The 19,237-nt window shown below is 52.1% G+C and overlaps 9 protein-coding genes across 9 annotated transcripts; 7 read left to right on the forward strand and 2 right to left on the reverse strand.

Moving 5' to 3' along the window:
- Positions 1-110: 110 nt before the first annotated feature.
- Positions 111-769, forward strand: BDW74DRAFT_183600 (uncharacterized protein; the record flags this gene model as incomplete). The annotated part of the gene is made up of 2 exons (XM_073730558.1): positions 111-390; positions 528-769. 2 exons carry the CDS (start codon positions 111-113, stop codon positions 767-769), a joined length of 522 nt encoding a protein of 173 aa, XP_073578220.1.
- Positions 770-1,612: 843 nt separating this feature from the next.
- Positions 1,613-3,528, forward strand: BDW74DRAFT_109080 (Zn(II)2Cys6 transcription factor). The gene is made up of 2 exons (XM_073721727.1): positions 1,613-2,561; positions 2,610-3,528. Exons 1-2 carry the CDS (start codon positions 1,711-1,713, stop codon positions 3,343-3,345), a joined length of 1,587 nt encoding a protein of 528 aa, XP_073578221.1. The 5' UTR covers positions 1,613-1,710; the 3' UTR covers positions 3,346-3,528.
- Positions 3,529-3,710: 182 nt separating this feature from the next.
- Positions 3,711-4,961, forward strand: BDW74DRAFT_183602 (acyl-coenzyme A:6-aminopenicillanic acid acyl-transferase-domain-containing protein; the record flags this gene model as incomplete). The annotated part of the gene is made up of 1 exon (XM_073730559.1): positions 3,711-4,961. One exon carries the CDS (start codon positions 3,711-3,713, stop codon positions 4,959-4,961), a length of 1,251 nt encoding a protein of 416 aa, XP_073578222.1.
- Positions 4,962-6,773: 1,812 nt separating this feature from the next.
- Positions 6,774-7,743, forward strand: BDW74DRAFT_183603 (uncharacterized protein; the record flags this gene model as incomplete). Its single annotated transcript, XM_073730560.1, has 2 exons — positions 6,774-6,927; positions 6,989-7,743. 2 exons carry the CDS (start codon positions 6,774-6,776, stop codon positions 7,741-7,743), a joined length of 909 nt encoding a protein of 302 aa, XP_073578223.1.
- A 242-nt stretch (positions 7,744-7,985) lies between these two features.
- On the forward strand, positions 7,986-9,484 carry BDW74DRAFT_109097 (uncharacterized protein). Its single transcript, XM_073721728.1, has 2 exons — positions 7,986-8,652; positions 8,707-9,484. Exons 1-2 carry the CDS (start codon positions 8,227-8,229, stop codon positions 9,367-9,369), a joined length of 1,089 nt encoding a protein of 362 aa, XP_073578224.1. The 5' UTR covers positions 7,986-8,226; the 3' UTR covers positions 9,370-9,484.
- A 1,985-nt stretch (positions 9,485-11,469) lies between these two features.
- On the forward strand, positions 11,470-13,571 carry BDW74DRAFT_183605 (putative MFS peptide transporter; the record flags this gene model as incomplete). Its single annotated transcript, XM_073730561.1, has 6 exons — positions 11,470-11,719; positions 11,777-11,890; positions 11,942-12,164; positions 12,217-12,588; positions 12,643-12,800; positions 12,874-13,571. 6 exons carry the CDS (start codon positions 11,470-11,472, stop codon positions 13,569-13,571), a joined length of 1,815 nt encoding a protein of 604 aa, XP_073578225.1.
- A 703-nt stretch (positions 13,572-14,274) lies between these two features.
- On the reverse strand, positions 14,275-14,818 carry BDW74DRAFT_183606 (mitochondrial 37S ribosomal protein bS6m; the record flags this gene model as incomplete). Its single annotated transcript, XM_073730562.1, has 3 exons — positions 14,275-14,584; positions 14,693-14,724; positions 14,795-14,818. The coding sequence occupies 3 exons, from the start codon at positions 14,816-14,818 to the stop codon at positions 14,275-14,277; spliced, it is 366 nt and encodes a 121-aa protein (XP_073578226.1).
- A 197-nt stretch (positions 14,819-15,015) lies between these two features.
- Positions 15,016-15,981, forward strand: BDW74DRAFT_109118 (glycine decarboxylase subunit H). Its single transcript, XM_073721730.1, has 3 exons — positions 15,016-15,225; positions 15,320-15,382; positions 15,479-15,981. Exons 1-3 carry the CDS (start codon positions 15,084-15,086, stop codon positions 15,793-15,795), a joined length of 522 nt encoding a protein of 173 aa, XP_073578227.1. The 5' UTR covers positions 15,016-15,083; the 3' UTR covers positions 15,796-15,981.
- A 466-nt stretch (positions 15,982-16,447) lies between these two features.
- dscA (ubiquitin-protein ligase dscA) lies at positions 16,448-19,104 on the reverse strand. Its single transcript, XM_073721731.1, has one exon. The coding sequence runs from the start codon at positions 18,984-18,986 to the stop codon at positions 16,560-16,562; it is 2,427 nt and encodes an 808-aa protein (XP_073578228.1). The 5' UTR covers positions 18,987-19,104; the 3' UTR covers positions 16,448-16,559.
- Positions 19,105-19,237: the final 133 nt, after the last annotated feature.

Raw genomic sequence — 19,237 nt, forward strand, 5'->3', positions numbered from 1 at the left:
CCCCCCCTCTTCCTGCTCTGGTAGACTTACTAATAAACACTTCCGGCAAAACAGGAGTGAACCAACATATCCGCAAAGGGCGCTACGAGGTGGATTTCGATACATTTGGAATGGTCGCCAGCGGGGATGTTGTTCAATTCCACAAACTCAATCAGGCGTTGGAGGTCCAGTCGTCTCCTGTCTCGCTTCTGACCGAGGAGAAGAATATCCCCCTCGTATGGTCGTACCTTCGATACATTATCATAGAGCTCCAAGATGCCGCGTTACCACCACCCCGACTGGAACTTAGCGACCCCAAGTTCGACGAGTTCGACGAGTTCGACGAGATTCCGGGAATCTACACGATGGAAAAAGAGGTCGTGTCTATAGTTGAGAGAAGCAAGGCACAGGGTATAAACAAGGAGAGGCTGCGCAGGTAGTGGAGGATAGTGTCCGACTCGGCTGATGCGGAGACGGACGCACCGATTGACAAGCGAGCGCGTACGCACGACAAAATCGCGCCTGAGATACAGCTCCGTGGCTATGAGAAGAACAAAACACTGCCGCGAGGGCTCCTGAGTCTGAGTCTGAGTCTGAGCCTAAGGCCGTTGTCCAAGCCGATTACGACGCTTTGATAGAGGCCCTCGACTGTGAGAGGCACAAAGCGCGACTGGCTAAAGCTGATAGGCCTGAGACCGATGTCGATTACGGTCAAGGTCTTTTTGAGTTGACTAGCGAGTTTGAGGAAAGTTTGGATTTTGTTGGCGATGACAGTGAGGAGGATATCTGAATGCTTTGTTATGGTATGCCGTGCCTGCCGGTCAATGTTTTGAATGACGAGCGCTTTGTCTTTTAGAATAATAATCCAATCTTTCTTTTCTAGAGTCTGACAGTATGAGGAGGCATATGGTTGAACGACTTAGCCCTAGTAACAGCAATATAGTCTTCCAAATGCGCGCCGCAGTACCACTGCAGCTTTAGTATAGTCCTTGGGACCATGGCCACGCTGATTGTGATAAATGTGCGCATTGCTCTTGGCCTAACGGGGAGTAATCTTAGTGGATCATACCTACCATCAGTATTGTCCGGTATAAGGAGATATTTTCCTGTAAGATTGTTAAGCCGGTGCTTCCTATACCGTTGGCCTTCGGCGAGGGTGTAACGGCCAGGATCGTGACGCGCCGGCTCCGTGATTGTCTGGGGGCAAAGGGAGAAGTTGTAGCCATGTCGCCTTCGGCTTGATGCTAACCGCTGAGACAGTAGTTTGCCAATATCTGTCCTCGTGTGACGCCTTGTTTGTCGGACGCTTTGGTGCGTTCCGTTGACTTCACTGCGATATGCTCCGTCTGGCCCTTTTTCCGGGTGTAGGGCTTCAGGAAATGCGTGATGTATGGAATTGAGCAAACATGGCGACTGTCCTTCAAGGTTCCCTGCAGTATGTTCCTGGTAGAATGACTGCTTTACCACTAGAAACATCGCTAAAATTGTCTGTAGATGCCTTGGTTTTGAGGCTCGTAATATCACGGTCGGTTGCTCTTCCACGTGACTAAAAAAGTGTCTAGATGCACTCCTCTGGCCTCGAGCGTTGTTGTTGAGAAATCCATGACACTGGGTGGAAATGCAGAGCCCTGGTTTTAATGGTACAGCACTACTACCAAGATACTTAGAATTTCTGGTTGGTATAGGCCAGAGGGTGATGTGAAAGTGACAGTTCGCCTGTGTCCGAAAACCATGGACAAAACCAATTCCACCTTGGAGAAACCATGTCATACCTGTCGACGCCGTCGAGTAAAATGCGACCAAGCCAAGCCACACTGTCGAAAATGTGTTTCCAATGACCTTGAGTGCCTTGGATATGGGAAGCTGATTCTTTTTGTGGGAGGTGTTGCCAGTCGGGGGAAGATGATGGGGAAGACGTTCAGTGAGAAATCAAGCGGAGTACCGGTAGAAGCAAAACCTGCTTCCAGGACCCAAATGCAAACAAAACCGACAAACAGTCTTGACCCAATGAACTGTCGCAGCAAGAGTAATTTGCTCTCCCACATCCCTCTGGATCCCTGGCTGCAGGGGCTGGACTACCATACGCGACACTACCTGGCACACTTCCTCGTCCATGTCAGCAATGATCTTGTTGTCTACAACTATCCCGCTCAAAATCAGAATCCCATTGGGTTTTTACTTGGATTTGCCGGCGCTGAACAAAACTCGGCTCTTTTCAATACTGTCGTCTCCATGTCCGCCCACCATCTGTACAATCTTTCGTCTAGGCCAGAGACGCCAGAAGCCCAGAAGTATCAGGTTGATGCGCTTCGTTTCAAAGGAAGAGCTTTGCAGCTGCTAAGTCAGGATGTCAGCAATGTTCACCCCTCCAAATACACAACGTTGCTGGCTTCCTCGATGCTTCTTTGTGATCTTGCTCTTCTGGAATCGGGCGATGATACATGGCGCATCCATCTTGGAGCCGCCACTCGACTGGTTCGGTTCATAACTGCTCGCATGTCGGATTCAATGGCTGTTGAGGAGACGCGGATGAGTGGTGACGAAAAGTCATTTTGTTCCTGGATCATGTCGCGTATCATTCTGTAAGTGGCCTATGCGACATACCAGGGCGTCCACTGACCATGACCCAGCCAGGACATGTTCGGCTCCTCACTTTCCACTACACCAGCAAGCTGGAATCTCCAGGAACTATGTGGGATGGATCGTGCACTCAGGCTTGCGGAGGTTGATCACTATTCATCGTGTCCTTCGCAAATCTCGCAGTTAATAATATCTGCATCGTCTTCGTATGATATGCAAAGTGCCGCTCCCTCTTGCTGCTCCGACGCATTAACCGCGCAGTGCATACTCTTGTCGATACAATTTTTTGACCCGACAAGCTGGGCGTTAGACCTTCAGTCCCAGACGCCAGCAGCTGATGACTTTGCAGAAAGATGTCACGTCGGATCAGCCTACAAAGCGGCTGCAGCCCTTTACGTTTCCCAGGTAATCTCAGAGTCCCATGAATATTCCTGCAACCATCTCCCAACACCCGAGCAACGACGTGAACTAGTCACTACCGTCTTGCACCATGCATTTCACATACCCTGCGACAACCCTCTATTCAAGTCGACTATCTGGCCGGTTTTTATTGCTGGTGCAGAAACTACAAATCCGCACGATCGTACAAAGGTCTTGCTACACTGGAAAGAGCTGTCCAGGGTCGTTCCGTGGCAGTCCACGGTCACAGCAGAGCAGGCTCTCAAGGAAATATGGGCGCGAGTTGATGCTGCTTCTTTGGTCGCAGAGTCAGAGCTAGAAATGACTACTCAATGGAAATGGCTCGCTGAATTTCAGACCATCGGTGCTTCCATCTACCCAGCCTGAGAGCAGCCATATGAGGTCTTAAGCGACGTCTCATGGAGGTTCTCAGGCTCAACCTTGCCATTTGGCCTTTGCCTTGCAGTTAGGATGTTGATTACCCTCAGCAGCGGCTTTAACATTCGCCTCTATGAACGTTTCACCGACGCCGAGAATCCAGCGTCAAGCTTAGATAAGTGAGGGGTAGGCTCTCAACCCCGAGATGGAGACGTTGTTGGAGTAAGGTTGGAGATAGCGGGAGATACGCAACGCGTTTTTCCGCGCTGATAACCATATCTGACGGTGCTGCAGTATTCCCCTTACATATTTTCTCTGCGTCTCCCGGGAATGCAATCAACCTCCTCTACTTGCCCCCGCACAAAACAAACGCAATGCCTCCGCATGTTCCGACCCTCCCGCTCCACGGGAACCATTACAATATCGGTCTTCAACACGGCCAACAAGCCAAGGATCGTATCCACAATAACCTGAAAACATACGCGACGTTTTTTCGCGAAACCGCGGGTCTCTCCTGGTCCGAAGCAAGAACCCGCTCGGAGGTCTTCGTCCCAACTTTACAAAAGCTGTACCCAGCCATCCTAGATGAAATCAGAGGGATTGCAGATGGCTCAGGTCTTGAGTTTGCCGACATTTTGGCACTGAATGTCCGGAGCGAGATTGCGCTTACGAATTATGAAAATGCGCCGAAAGACCAGGGTCAGGCGCAGACGCGGGTACCGGAGATCACGGACGGGTGTACGTCCCTAGCGCAGCTGAGCGCGGATAAAGAGAGGCTCGTTGTTGCGCAGAACTGGGACTGGCTGCCTGAGTTGGCGGGCGGGATGGTCGTTTTGGCTGTCACCATTTCCGAGTCTAGTTCCAGTTCTGGACGACAAGTCAGTGGAAGTGAAATCGAAAAGAAGTTCTTCACCCTAACCGAAGCTGGCCTCGTTGGAAAGATCGGCCTCAATTCGTCTGGGCTAGCAATTTGCCTTAACGCTCTACGCTGCGGCGCCTTCGATGCCAGCAGGTTACCTACCCATATCATGACGCGGTATATCCTTGAGCATACTTCCGGGTTTGACGCGGCAGTAGAAGCAATAAGAGAAATTGGGGGTGCTTCAACGGCGAATATGTTGATGGGAGACGTATCCGGCAGATTTGGCACTGTGGAAGTTACGCCGCTGGGTATATCAGTTCTAGAGCCTGCCAGTTCGCCCTCTACACCTGGGTCCGGGCCAGAGTCATACTTCGATTTAAAGAGCGGCAAAGGCCCATTGTTCATCGCACACACGAACCACGTCGTCACGCCGCCAACGGCGTTCCCCCGCGGCGCGATCTACGATCGACCAGCGCCTAACTCGTTCGCGAGGTTGGAGCGGATAACTGAGCTGGCGAGGGGAGATGCACAGGGAGGCGTGCGTGTTTGTGCGGACTCGGTCTATGCGCGCTTGAAGGATCAGAAAGGGGATCCGACAGGGATCTGTCGCGGGATACCGGCCAATGCACGGGGCATGGAGAGGATGACGACGCTGGCTAGTGTGATTGTTGAGCTAGACATCGCTAGTAAGAAGCTGAGAGGCAGCGTTACGGCGGGGAGGCCTTGTGAGGAGGGATTGCAGAGGATCGAGTGGGTATTTTGAGGATAAGATTTGAATGCACGGAGTATATTTGGCTGCCCGGTTATAAATCTTTTGTCAAAGCCAAATTGCATTTATGACAGCAATCATAGCAGAAGAGAACGTATGGTATCCGAAGCCAGCTTCTTTCGGCAGGATCAGTAGCGGGCCACTCTGTGCTCTGGAGGCAGGAGGCACCTGCAAGAGCACAGTCACCATTTTCGCCCTCCGGCCCAGAGGGCGGTTCACACTACTTTCGAAAACATCCCTCTTTTTGAATCTTTCCACCAACACATATCGTATCTTCGGACTGCGACAACCCAAGGCTGCTATCATCAGCAGTGGAAAGCTAGGATATAGCAGAACGGAAGCCTATGCAGGGATCTATCTTTTGCACTGCCCGGAGCATAGTTTGGCCCCATTGGGATTGAGCCTTGCCTGGGACAAGGGCGGCGTGGTCGAGCCTGGAAAGTTCTCGAGCCGTCACTCCCACGCGCTTTTTGAGAAAAGCTAACTGTCAGGTACGGAGGTGCTCGGACTTAGTTGAAGTCAGGACTCATGATACTTCATGGGGAAGATGCGAGAAAACTCCGAGTCTAAGCGCCAAGTTTCATTGCTACGATCTCCGAATACCACGGCAAGCTATGGCTGGCCCCTCTAGATTGTCCTAGATTAGGTCAGCTACCTAGGCTCGAGCGAGTATGTGGGTTGGAGCTTCCCATGGCGAATGAAGCGACGGGGGAACTGCTTGACGCATGCTGGGTGACCACCCTGGACTGCCGCATGTTATCTATTCCCGGTTGTCGTTTGTCGCTTGATTCGCTTTATTTGTCCTAGGATTGAAAATGGCATTCTCGATCGAGTCCGTTGCTAGTGTCGGGAAGTATTCGTTTGCTGGGCGTCAACGCTGGTACGGAGCAGCTGAGCGAGGCTTGGACAAAGATTGCTATTCAGCCTTTCCTTCGGCGAGAGCTAGATGGAAAATACCAATGGCATGACATCAGCACTGCTGCATGTCCTTTTGCTTCAGTCTGGCCTAGACTCCAGGGGCCAACCTGATCAGCAATTAGGGCTCGCGATCCCTTCCGAGTCCCGACCACCGTCCCGTCCACTCCGCTCCAGTCCAACCACACCAAACAGAACCGACCATCGACCCCAGACCAAGGTGAACAGAAGATCACATCTCCAATCTCGACGAAACACGAGCGTCCAGACTCGTCAGTCAAATCCCAAATCGACGGCACGGCATCCTTACCCGTTCCAGTGGGATCGCACAATGTGATCAGCAATCACGGACCCGGCCAGGGCCCACGGGCCGCCCCCCGGCCCCCCAGTGGCGCACGCTAAGCCGTTTGACAGGCGATGTATCAACTCGGGCCAGCATCCTTAAGTCTTATTGGGTCAGACCATCTCTCAATTCGCCAGTCGCAGTTTCAGCGGCAGGAACTGGTTGGTACCTTCCGGGTGATCAGGTTGCGGCGGGTTGCTTTCCTGATCCTGATTTGCTGATGGCTTGAGAGGAATCTATCAGACCGTCTCTTGCAAGGGGGACCGGTCAGCAATCAGCATGCGAAACGAAAAGACCCAGGGGCATGGATGATGGATCGAGATGGGCTTGCTCGTGCTCTTGCTAATTATGGACTTGTCTTTTCGAAATCTCCGATGGGGGCGATGCGGAACTGCAGGTTGGCGGTTGTATATCACATCCAGCTCGTGCTCTTGCATTCGAGTCCTCTTGCTCTTACTCACGGAGAACTTTCTCTTACTTTGCATTGCATGATCATCCCTTGGCTGCTGGCAAACCTACAGGTTACTAGGCGCCTTTCAAGCAAGTCGATGCACCGGCCTGCAGTAGTCACTTCGACCTACCTTCGTTCCACGCCACCAACGCAACGAGTCGAGACCGAGAGCTCTCTAGGATCTATCCACCGCAAGAGATATACATCTATTTCCTTGCTCGGCAAAACAGGCCTAGCCCTAGGGTTGACTGGTGAGTCAAAATCAAATCAACATTCCCATCGACAGGCCCGAACCCGACTAACTCATCCCAGTGATAATCCTCACAGTGTCAATCTTCGCCCTCGTTACAATGCGCATCAAATACGGCCAGAGCTTCAAATCACTCTTCTCACGCCGCTCAAAGGGGCGAAAGGCGAAGAGCCCCTCGATGATCCGTGGTGATATCGATTCCTCGACGTCAGCATCGTCGTCGGCATCCACACTTCGGCCCCCGCGATTGCAATCAATTCGACTCAACAAAGAACTCGAGATTCTAGGTCTTTTGACAGACCCTCGGATTACAATGGAAGAGACAGGGTCGCCGGCGTCATGGTTATCGTCTAGTCCTGTCAGCACTTTGAACACCAGGTACTCGCCATCACCTACCTACTCACTCTTCCCTGCCGTTCATCGACAATTGGTGCCGGACCCATACTGGAGGGATTACGAGTACGACGACGATGGATACGATACCGAGCGAGAGCAGCCTCTCACTCCCAAGAGAAACCAAGTATCCTACCCTGTTTCTCCATTGCTTCCGCCCCCACCATCGCTTTTGCTTCAGCCTCGGGACCCGTCACGCGAACATTTTCCAGCGCCGACACCAGAAGCAGAATCAGGAACTGGAGCACCGCTAAGCCCAGCACTCAGTTACCGCACATTTGCGACTCGCTCATCGGGGATCTTCCCGTGGGGCACGGAGCCGCATGCTGTCGATGTCGAGGAGGATGCAGTGTCTGAGGTTTTGGTGCTGCCTTCGCCGCCGCATTTCGCACATTCGTATGGGTTTGAACGCGGGGGAAATTGATCTTGGCGTCCGGATAATCTTACGACTATACCTATGAATTTAATGTATGAATATGAAGATTTTATGCAATGTGGGTTTTACGCAGCGCCATCTTGGGTTAGGGCAAGGCAAGGCACAGTCCACGCCGGGACCAAATCGTCGAGAGCACGCGAACTAGGACGAAACGCGAACTACCCAATGAGCTGTCTCGTGCTATTCTTGTCTGACCGAGTGCCGCGCTATAGTAGACACTACTATAGCCTGTAGCATCGGGTAGTGCGATCTTCGACGAGCTTGATTGGGTACAGAGAAACGTGGTGTCCCCTAGTAGAGGCACATGGTGCTTCAGTAGATCGGCCGATCCGAATCCGTTGAGTCTTGAAGGTGACTAGGGCTTATCAAGGCGTCGGCGTGTCGGTGGTTCGGCCTCGCGCTTTGGCCGCAATTACTATAGTACTATGAGCTTACCAACGCTTTCCATCAATTATCTGGGGTATTCCATCAATGATTGAGGCACGGGCAGACTTGTATATTAAGGCCTCCCATGTCGCCTTTCTGTGGCCACTATTCAGCCATCCACTGCTTACGACCGCATCTCATCTTTCCCTACCTCTCCAATCACCAATACTAGCCTCCAATATCAGCTCAATACTATTACCTCAAGCCGCAATGACAAAAGCAATTCTCGTCACATTAGCCACTGGCAAGCAAGGCAGCAGCGTGATAGACAATCTTCTGCAACAAGCTCCCGACGCCGACATCGAGATCCTAGCTGTGACCCGCTCCACCACGTCGACCAGCGCACAGAAGCTCGCCAACAAATCCCCCAAGATCAAGCTCGTCCAGGGCAATCCAGATCATCCAGACCAGATCTTCGAGAATGCAAAGAAGGTCACATCGAATCCGATTTGGGGCGTATATGCTGTGCTGGTACGTTTGCCAGAGCAATTATCCTACCTTGATGCTAACCAGCCAATTTCGCAGCTCGCTTCCTTCACAGGCCACTCCGACATCGAAGAGAAACAGGGACACGGTCTAATCGACGCCGCGCTCAAGAATAATGTCAAGCACTTCGTGTACTCCTCCGTCGACCGCGGCGGCGAGTCCTCAATCAACAACCCCACGACCGTTCCGCACTTTATATCCAAGCACAAGAATGAGCATCATTTGATCAACGCCTCCAAAGGTACAGATATGGCATGGACGATCCTCCGCCCCGCGGCCTTCCTCGATGGCGGGCTAGTGACTGGCTTCGCGGGCAAAGCATGGGCAACGGTGTGGAAAGTCGCCATGAGAGAAGTGCCACTGCAGGTCATCGCCGTCTCGGACATCGGCTTCTTCGCGGCGCAGGCATTCCTCAAGCCAGAGGAGTACAAGGGGAAAGCCGTCTCGCTAGCTGGTGACCAGCTCTCGTTCGCTGAGATGGCTGGGGTATTCAAGAGCTCTACAGGGCAAACTGTGCCCACGACATTCGAGTTCATTGCGCACTTTGCGATGTGGATGGTTAGGGATATGGGCACGATGTTTACGTGGTTCCGGGAGGAGGGGTCCAAGGCTGATATCCAGGCGCTAAAGAAGGTTCATCCGGGTCTGAAGGACTTTCGGGCTTGGTTGGAGAGTGAGAGCGATTGGAGAAAGGCGGCATGATGATTCATTGACTTGTTTGTTTGTGATGTTGAAAAATAATACAATGGTAATGGTCATGATTAGTGAAGGAATAAGAACTGCTCTGGGTGCAAAAACACCTCTACATACTACTACTCAGCGACATGCCAAAAGGCCCACTTGAAGGAACACAAAAAGACATGCGAGAGCGCCTTCAAAGCAAACTGCTGGGTGATCCGGGCTAACCCCATCACCGCGGACGCCGACCCCGCCGACGACGCCAGCTACATCGAGCCCCTCCCGCTGGCCTCCTACGGCAACTGGGGCGCCGAGATGCGCGAGCTGGAGTCCAAGCTCACGAAGTTCAAAGCCAGCGAGGCGGGTAAGTTCTACAGCCACCAGGACGGCGTTGATACGTGGTACTACTACGCGTACGGCGGGACAGGCTCAGGACCCGAGAATAAGCTTGCGAGTCGGCTTGTTGGGCGCAAGCAGAAGGGGGATGTTGTGATTGTGAGGTTGGGCCCGGCGGACTCGAATGATTACCCTGAGAGATTCGGGAAGAGTGATTTGCTTGAGACGGCTAAGTTCTATCGCTCTCATAGTCCCGCTCAGATCTTCCAGGAACGGGAGCAGTCGAGGGCGATGAGGAAGTATGGGTTTGGAAGCTCTGATGTGCCTCAGTCGGGCAATGCTGCGGATCTGCAAGCGAAGATGATGGAGTTGGGTGCGAAGCATGGGTTCCGGACGAACTGAAAATTTCATTTTTGTTTGATGTCAAGGGCGCCGGTTTGGAAGGGCGGCACTTTCTCGGGGTTCTGGAGTTGGAAGCGACTCAGCTCGATTTTACGGTCATGGTCAGACGACATACTACCAGAGACGGCCTGTGTGCATCTGGGTTATTGTTTCACTAGCATCGTGGCAGAGCACCGGGTCATCATGTCTTTCGATCGTCCACCAAACCGAATACGGATGTCGATTTTTATTATCATCTCAATTACCACCATCAGAAAAAGTGACATAGCACGCGAACTCTCAACTCTCTAAGGATCTGTTAAATGAGCATAATAATGTATCTAGAAGAGAATGTCAGTGGCTTCTTTCTTACCCCTTGTGTTTCCGGCGACGGCACAACGATTTCTTACTGCCAGGTCTTAGGATGAAGCTGCAGACAGAGTCCGCAGTATGGCGTCTCCCTCTTTCCAAAAAAATAAGAACAATAATCTTACCACTAGTAAACAGGATAGCTACCAGTGGAGCTTCTCTTCTTGGACCCTTTCGTTCATGCACTTGGCCTTGCACAACGGACCGCCACCTGGCGTCCCAGCGATCAAACCACTACTGTAACCAAAGAGCTCTGAGCAAGAATCTGAGCAAGGGTAAGGACCTGAGCATGGGTCTTTAGCATCTTGTTGCTCAGGGGAGTCCTCAGAAAGGCCATCCTGCCACCTACTAAGCCTTCCGCAAAGACCTTGCCATTATTAAGCCTAGCTGTTGTGGGACGGTCCAACTGCAGGGCTTACAGCAGCTGCTGTGACCATTCGCCCATGGCACAAGCTTATAAGGCCGCTCAGTCTCTGTTGCTCGCCGCTAGGACGTGAAGGGTCTCAATTTGGCTGGACATGGATGAAGCGTGCAGGAATTACTTAGGGGCTGCCAGTCTTTGCAGACATCTCCACGATAGGGGAATAACTTACCAAGGCTTGACCTAGAAGTGCTCTGACCTAGCGGACAGAGTATTGGCAGTACTAATCATCACTCAGTACAACGTGAAGATAGACTCCCTGCACCTCTGAATGGCCTCGATGACCCGACAAGATGAAACATCGGTTGGCTGCATATTGCCCGACAAAGATTCCGACGAACCGTAAGGATCGCATGGGCCATGTGGCGCTGGTCAGGGTAGAACTCTTCAGGAGTGAGGAAAGGAAATACACAGAGGTGGTCTGTGGTGGAGAGGAGTGAGTGAATTGTCTTGAGCAGATTGTCAGGCAGAACACAACGCCCTCTGTCTTCCCCCACCATCTCTCCCTGCCACCTCGCTTTCTTTTCTCTTCTCTTCCTTCTCATCTTCTTTCTTCCCGTCTCCTCTTCCTCTTCTTTCCCATCCCCCCTTCCCTTCATCTCTCCTCTTCCCCAAGCATGGGCTCCTCTCAACCCAAGAACTCCTCCGAAATGGCAGACAACACTTCCAACCACTCCATTGAGCTTGGTCAGCAGGCAAAGGCTCCTACTGTCTCGACCTGCTCGACTAGCCAGGGACGCGAGTATCCTACTGAGCGTGAGCTGAAGACGCTTCCTCGTGTTTCGGGCAAAGTTCACTGGACTGCGTACACCATTGCCTTCGTCGAACTGTGCGAACGTTTTTCTTACCACGGAGCCACTGCCGTCTGTAAGGCGCCTTTTTCTTTGATCTCATGTTGAAGAGCTGACCATTCTAACCTCTCAGTCACCAACTTCATCCAACAGCCTCTTCCCCCCAACTCGACTACCGGTGCCGGATTCAGTGGCCAGTCCGGCGCTTTGGGCCATGGTCAGCGTGCCTCGACTGGATTGAATACTTGTGTGTTAATCTTCCACTTTATAATATAGTCATCAGTACTGACCCAACTAGTCAATACCTTCTGGTGTTACGTGATGCCAATTCTTGGAGGATGGATTGCAGATGAGTTTTTGGGCCGTCTCAACACCATCCAGTTGTCTATCTTGTTTGCTATGATCGGCCATGTTCTTCTCATTATTTCTGCCCTTCCACCGGTTATTGCTCACCCTGGCGGCGCTATTACTGTTTTCGCCATTGGACTCGTCATCTTCGGTGTCGGTGTCGGAGGCTTCAAGTGAGCGATCACGGAATCATTGAAAACACGCAATATGATGCTAATCTTTCAGATCCAACATCGCACCCTTGATCGCAGAACAGCACCGTGGTTATCGTCCGTACATTATGACCAACCCTGTGACCGGCGAACGATACATTGTGGACCCGGCCCAGACCGTCAATAGGGTCTTCATGTATTTCTATTTCATGATCAACGTCGGCGCCCTGATCGGTTCAATCTCCATGGTCTACGCGGAGAAATACGTCGGCTTCTGGCTGTCGTTTCTCCTTTCAACGGCCATGTTTGCATTCTGCCCGCTGGTTTTGTTCCTTTGTCGCAACAAGTACGATACTACGCCTGCGACAGGCTCAGTTGTTGCAAAGGCTTTTAGGCTATGGGCTTTTGCAATGAAATCGCATTGGACTTGGAATCCCATTAGACTGTGAATACCCATCCGGTCCGCCCAATTCGACGACAGATGTGCTGACGAGAGCAGGTGGAACAACTGCAAAAACGATGATGACTTTTGGCGAAATGTTAAACCAAGCAACCTCCGTCACCGACCATCATGGATGACCTTCGACGACCATTGGGTTGAAGAAGTCCGTAGGGCCGTCAAAGCATGCAGTGTCTTCGCCTACTTCCCCCTCTACTGTCCGTCTACATTGATCCCTCCAGCTCAAGCCCTCACAGCCTCAGAACCCGCTAACGCTCTTGTACAACTTAGGGCTCGCCTACGGCCAAATGACCGGCAACCTGATCTCACAAGCTGCAACCATGGAACTCCACGGCGTCCCCAACGATATCATCAACAACCTTGACCCCCTCGCCCTGATCATCTTCATCCCAATCCTGGACCAGTTCGTTTATCCCTTTATTCAAAAAATGGGCATCCGCTTTACTCCCCTAAAACGAATCTACGTCGGGTTCCTGGTCGCCTCGGCCTCCATGATCGGAGCAACAGTCCTTCAGCACATGATCTACGTCCGCAGCCCGTGCCGCAATCGCGCATCTTCCTGCGACAAGTCTGCCGATATAAGCGTATGGGCGCAGACTGGTCTGTACGTGCTCATCGCGCTGTCCGAGATCTTCACCTCGATCTCCGGCTACGAATACGCATACACCAAGGCCCCGAAGAACATGAAGAGTATCGTGCAGAGCCTGTACCTGTTTACGAACGCCATTAGCGCCGCGATTCAGCAGGGCTTGACAAGTCTGAGCGCGGATCCCCTCCTCAAGTGGAACTACGGCTTCATCGCGGTGCTGGCGTTCTTTGGTGGCAACCTCTTTTGGCACCGACATTGGCGCCTCGACAGAGAGGAGGACTACCTCAATCACTTGGAGCCGTCCAGCTTCTTGGGTAGGAACTCAGGACGTGGCCGGACTCGACGGAATAGGCGACATGACGTGGATCTGGAGAAGTAGGGCTTGCTTGTCGCGCCGCGCTTCCTGACCCTTCTTTTGTTTAAAACTTGCCATTTTCTGGACTTGACTGAGTATTTATCTGCTTGAACACTTGACCTGATCTTATTTGACTTGACTTGTCCACTTATGTATCGGAAGATGTGGAGTGATACCTGAACAAATTGCTGTGCAGTTACTTGGATACTATGTATCTAAGATTTCTGGTTATTACCTCAGATCAAATTGACCATTGACCTTTTTCGCACCCAACCTGGGAGTCCTCTGTAGTCACTGTACATCGTTCGTATTCGGCTCCATATCAACAAAGTACCCATCATTGCTTGGAAAGTAAGGCGTTGGAGCACGGGCGTCAATCATCATCTGGATTTCACTGGAGATAACAAAAGTTCGCTGATGGACAACACTTCTGTCGTCGAAGGTGGATGTAAGAAGTCATTCTTCGTTGTCATATTTCGCCTCGCCTTGCCAAATCGCTAGTCACGTGGCATCAGGCGATCACCCAGGCCATGCGAAGCCCCAAAAAGAATCTAGAAACAAAACAAAAAGCATATACGCCGATGATGCCCATAATAATATACAGAGTGATATCTCCAGCCCAGTCCCAGCAAACAGTGAACCCACGCTCAAGCCCGCATCCAGTCAATGGACACGGTCCGTAGGCATTTCCTTTCATACACCCTCCTTATCATCCCCACGACCCAACTTAGATCGCGCTCTCCAGATTCTTCGCATCGTTCCACTCCACCTTCCCTGTGACGTCCCGAACCTCCTCCAACTTGTCGCCCAGCTTGACAACCGCGAAGCGGATCATTCGGGGGTCGAGGGATAATTGGCGGCGGATACCAAGCTGCACGGGGGCGGCAGAGTCGAAGCGCATGATGAAGTGGTGGCCTTCTGAGTAGCGGGCTTGGTGCTTCGTTGTCGTCTTGGGCAGGCGGAAGACACCCCAGTTTGTGTAGCCGCGGATGACGCCGCCGGAGCGGAGGACGAGCGAGCCGGCGTTACGGGCGATGCTGGGGGTTGTTAGTTGGGATGATTCTATCGGACTTTATGGCGATGCAGGAAGGAATAAGAGCGTAGGATGCGTATAGATGTTTCAGCTTCACGACTGGGGTACGTACTCTCGAACCTCGTTCAGACTGCCCGGGCGGACCTAGGGGGGTCAGTTAGTACTGCTTCGACAACCATTGCGGGAGCAGATTGATAAACGGGACAGAACATACAATAGCAATCAACTCGTAAAGCATCGCGACGACCTAGGGAACCAAGCAAGACCGTAAAGAAAGTGGGGTTGGCGTCGGGATCGGGGAAGGACTGTAGAGGACGAAAAGCTGGAGCCGGAGGTGAAGATTTTCCCGAACTCGACATGACGCGCTTATCAGTTGGTCTTGGCGCTTTATCTACCTCCTCCGCCGACATCATCTCGACCGTTTCCCTCTTCCACCTCACACTCTCTGCTCCCCCTGCCCAATCTCTCTATTTTTGCCTTCTTTTCGCTCAGAAACCCTCATAATGTCTGCCGCCGCTCGAGTCGTCCGTCCCTTTGCCTCCCGCGCCCTTGCGCAGAAGCTCCCTTTGAGCTCCGTTCGCAGGGTCTCGCCCGCAGCTGGTTTCCCGCGGGGAACAGTCCGCAGCTTTTCGCGCAGCCCTTTCTGTAAGAATCGCACAAAAATGTCTCTATGGAGGCATTGGCCTTAGTCGCTGTCTCTTTTGGTTTATTATACTAATTACTTGTTCTCTGTTCGCAGTGGAAGTGAAGAAGTACACCGAGTCCCACGAATGGATCGAGCTCGCCGATGACGGCAAGACTGGTGAGCTGACTCCAACAATCTACCACCTCTACTCCCCTCGGACAAGCTTCACAAGTCCACTCAAAGCGCAAGGACTAACCATTGACACCACTACAGCCAAGATCGGAATCACAGAATACGCCGCCAAGTCCCTCGGCGATGTCGTCTTCGTCGAGCTGCCCGAGGCCGGCGCTGAAGTCGCTGCCGGCGAGCCCGTCGGTGCCGTCGAGTCCGTCAAGTCCGCCTCAGACGTCCTCTCTCCTGTCTCAGGTACGGTAAAGCAGGGCAACGAGATCCTAAACGACAAGGCCAAGTTCATCAACGAGAGCCCCGAGGGCGACGCCTGGATCGCCGAGATTGAGGTCAAGGATGCTGCTGAAATCGATGGGCTGCTTGATGCTACTGCCTACAAGGCCACCATTGACGAGGAGTAAGCCGGTCTCTTTCTGGAATGGAATGGCTCCACAGGGTATTGAATAAGCTTGGAAATGACTTGAATCGAGAGCGGAGCGAGTGTGCTTTGGTCGACCATCGACCCTTGTTGTTATGTTTTCCCTTGAAGGGAGGTGTATGACGTTTCTGTTTTGTTCGGGGACGCATCCCCGTTAGACTATATGATGTCCAGCCCTCATCGGCGGCGTGCGCTGGAAGGTTCAACATAAGGCGAATATATTATATGCACGGCTTGACGATTTACTGGCCACTATTTACGCAATTTCACCTACGAATTATCGCATAGTTGAGGAGACATTGGGGTCCTATTAGGACGACTCGTATATTCAAACCGAATATATACAACAAAATATATGATTCTAGAGGTCAAAGATGTTCCTTTTGGTAGTAGAGTGGTCATCAAAAAGAACGTTATACTCTGTTTTGCGCATCGACATGGGCTCGAAGTAAACAACGTGTCTATCAGCAAACGTATTGTCGAGTATTGCAATAATGATAATTCACATCATGTCATGAATTGAAGCTAGAGCTTGATTAGGTGGACCCACAAGGATAGGTCACTTTGAAGGCTCGCTCCTAGGGCTTCATGGTACTGGAGTTCTAATCCGAAGACGCCGAATTGAGTGAATAAAGCCTGGCTTCAAACATTTGGAGTATCTAATGCATAGATAAGTTGAGAAGACTAAAAGATCTAAACCGCAACATTGTCTATCCTAGATAAACGCTAGACTGATGTATAACAAGTCTAAACAGGAGGAATGGACTCGCGGCAAATAGGACACTGCAAACGAAGTTTCATCCAGCTCTCAAGACAGGCGCTGTGGAAGATATGGCGGCAGGGAGTGACCATATAAGTGCGGCGAGTGAGAATACTCGCCGCTCCATCCGTGACACTGCCGCCGCCCGCCGCCCCCGGTGCCGCGAGAACAGGTACTTCGATGTCTTGCATACAAATGGCACAGTCAAAGATCGCCCTTTTACGGTCTTTGTTGCGAGATCGATCGTCGTCCTTTGGGTCCGAAGAGTCTCGTCCGTCTGCACGCAGGGCGGATATTGGGAGGACGCCGCCACCGGATTCCGCATCGGGACCTGATTCTGGGTCGTCGCGGAGAATTGGGTGGTAGTCATAGGCAGGAGGGGCCCATCCCCTGGGAACGAAGAATCGGGGGCCAAGGATGTCCTGGCTTGCCAGAAGCCAAACTTGGGTCCATACCCAGCCAGCGAGAGAGAGGGCGGTTTTGGTATCTGGACGAACCCATAGCACATTTTCACGTACTGTGAGGAAGTAGAGGAAGGGAGCAAGTCGGAGACAGCTTTCGCCGATGACGAAATCCCATCGTAAGGCCTTTCGGCAGTTGCGCATGACATTGCGGTATATTTGCGGTACCCAGAATGAAAGGTAGATGAACGCCAATACCCGGGCATACCATGCACCCAGCCGATTGGGCCAAAGGAAGGACCAGACAGAGACCAAGAACATCACGCAGAGGACGAAGTAGAAGCGAGTGTACATCGCGCCAACATCACCTCTAGTTTCTCGGGCGGTTGGCACTGTCGAACGATTTGGTGTAGCCACCTCCTCCTCTTCCTCCTCGGCAGGGGGATCTTGGTCAGGTGTCAAAATGACGATCGGCGTAGCGCCAGTATCTCTGACTCCAGCCGCGGTAGCAGGAAGAGGCAGCCCACTGGGTCGAGTCGAGGATGTTGGCGGACTGGATCGACGTTCCTGCTCTCTTCGTTCTGGTGCTTGAATAGCCCAGATCTCTAGCATAAACTTCATCGCGATATAGCTCACAGAGAGGAAAGTGAAAAAGGCCAAAGTGGCCATGACTAGGAATGTAAGAGCGGAATAAAGTTCCAGGAGGATGAATGCTAGCACGAATGCGTCTCCGTAGGCCATGAAGGCAATTGTATAGAAACTGATCCGACTTCGTGTTGACGGGGTAGAGGTGTCCTTTATTTGTCGCATAAGCAGCATGATCTGCCCGATAAATGTTGCGCATATCAAAAACACAACGTGACTGGCGTATCTAGCGTACTCCTCAGTTTTGGGGCCCCAAAGATACAGTCCGTCCGTCGGAGGAAAATCTGGAGCTCCTTTCGTCTCGAGAATGTAACCACAGTCAGGGGAATACACCACGCCTGACATGACCATCAAAGGCGGGGAGGGTATTGGCGCGCCCATTGGGAATCTCAGCTCTTGCTCTATTTGCTCAATGACCACCTGATCTGCTAAGTAGCCTTCGATAGCCACTGGATGCTGTTGCAAGTAGACGATATGTTCACATTTGGGCGACGGGAATTCCACCTGCTCCGTCCCAACCAGCGAAGACCAAGGGAAAAGCGTAGGAGGTCGGTTCTGCTTTTCCGCAATGGTGTCAGAAAGAGACTTGAGAAGAAGCTGGTGGGAAATATTGTAGGAGTCTATTGTCATTGTCAAGTGTGGTAGACTGAAGACACCACGAAATTTCTCACTCGTCGTCGTCAGGACTATGCCACCCGTCTCGGGAAAATGGACTCCGTATAACGAGATGTACCAGGTGTGGCCCAGGTAGTCATCGGTTTCCACGGACAACGTTGCCCTGATCTCGCGGACATGGCCTTGAGCAGACACCAGTTCCTCCCCGTCTCCCTCGTGGACATTCAAATAGAACTCTCCGCTGTTGCCAGTGATGTTCTGACCAAACTCGTGCGTGAAATACTCATGCTCAAGAACGATAGCGGTTGTGTTGATCGGAGGACGGTCTGCATCCAGTTTGCGACGCACCCAGTCTCCTCTAAGAGCCCCTGTTGAGTTGCGATAAACGGGTAGGGCCAGCTGAGAAAGATTCAATGATCGAGATGCGTTGCCGTCTTCGAGACCACTCGGGGGTACTAGGCCAGCGCCTGAGAATGCCGATCCCAGCTGATATCGAGCTCTCTCCTGAGCGTCTGCTAGAAGTCCCCAGTCATAGCTATCGTTCTTCCGGGCTCCGATAAATGGTAGCCACTTGTCGGCTTGCGGATCGAAGTCTCCATATCGGGACTCGTTCAACAAACGTAGCGCTTGACGTTCCCTTTCAAGCTCCCGCTGGTGCTCGCGGTCCTGGGATATTAACGGCGGATGCGACTGTGAGCTGAGGAGAAAGTATAGGACGACGAGAAAGAAGAACAACGAGCCGCGGTGGTCCATAGTACTGAAGAGACGCCAGCAGCCGGGCGTCCTATGATCAAACCACCTTACGTCGCGAAGCAAGCTCGCATTGCCAGAGTTAGGCCAGCTAGCAACTCATCTATCTCGAAACATAGAGAAAGACCAGGGCACGAGAAGAGCCCGAGACAAAATATGTCAAGATGTTGAAAGAAGAGGGAGTCGATGATGCGATGAGTCGGCCTGCATCGGAGTAGCAGTGGGGAGCCTAGATCCTCAGGCCGTTATCGCTC

This window comes from Aspergillus multicolor (genome assembly GCF_047715735.1).
Source record: "Aspergillus multicolor strain CBS 133.54 unplaced genomic scaffold BDW74scaffold_48, whole genome shotgun sequence".
In the NCBI taxonomy this organism is placed as follows: Eukaryota; Fungi; Ascomycota; class Eurotiomycetes; order Eurotiales; family Aspergillaceae; genus Aspergillus; species Aspergillus multicolor.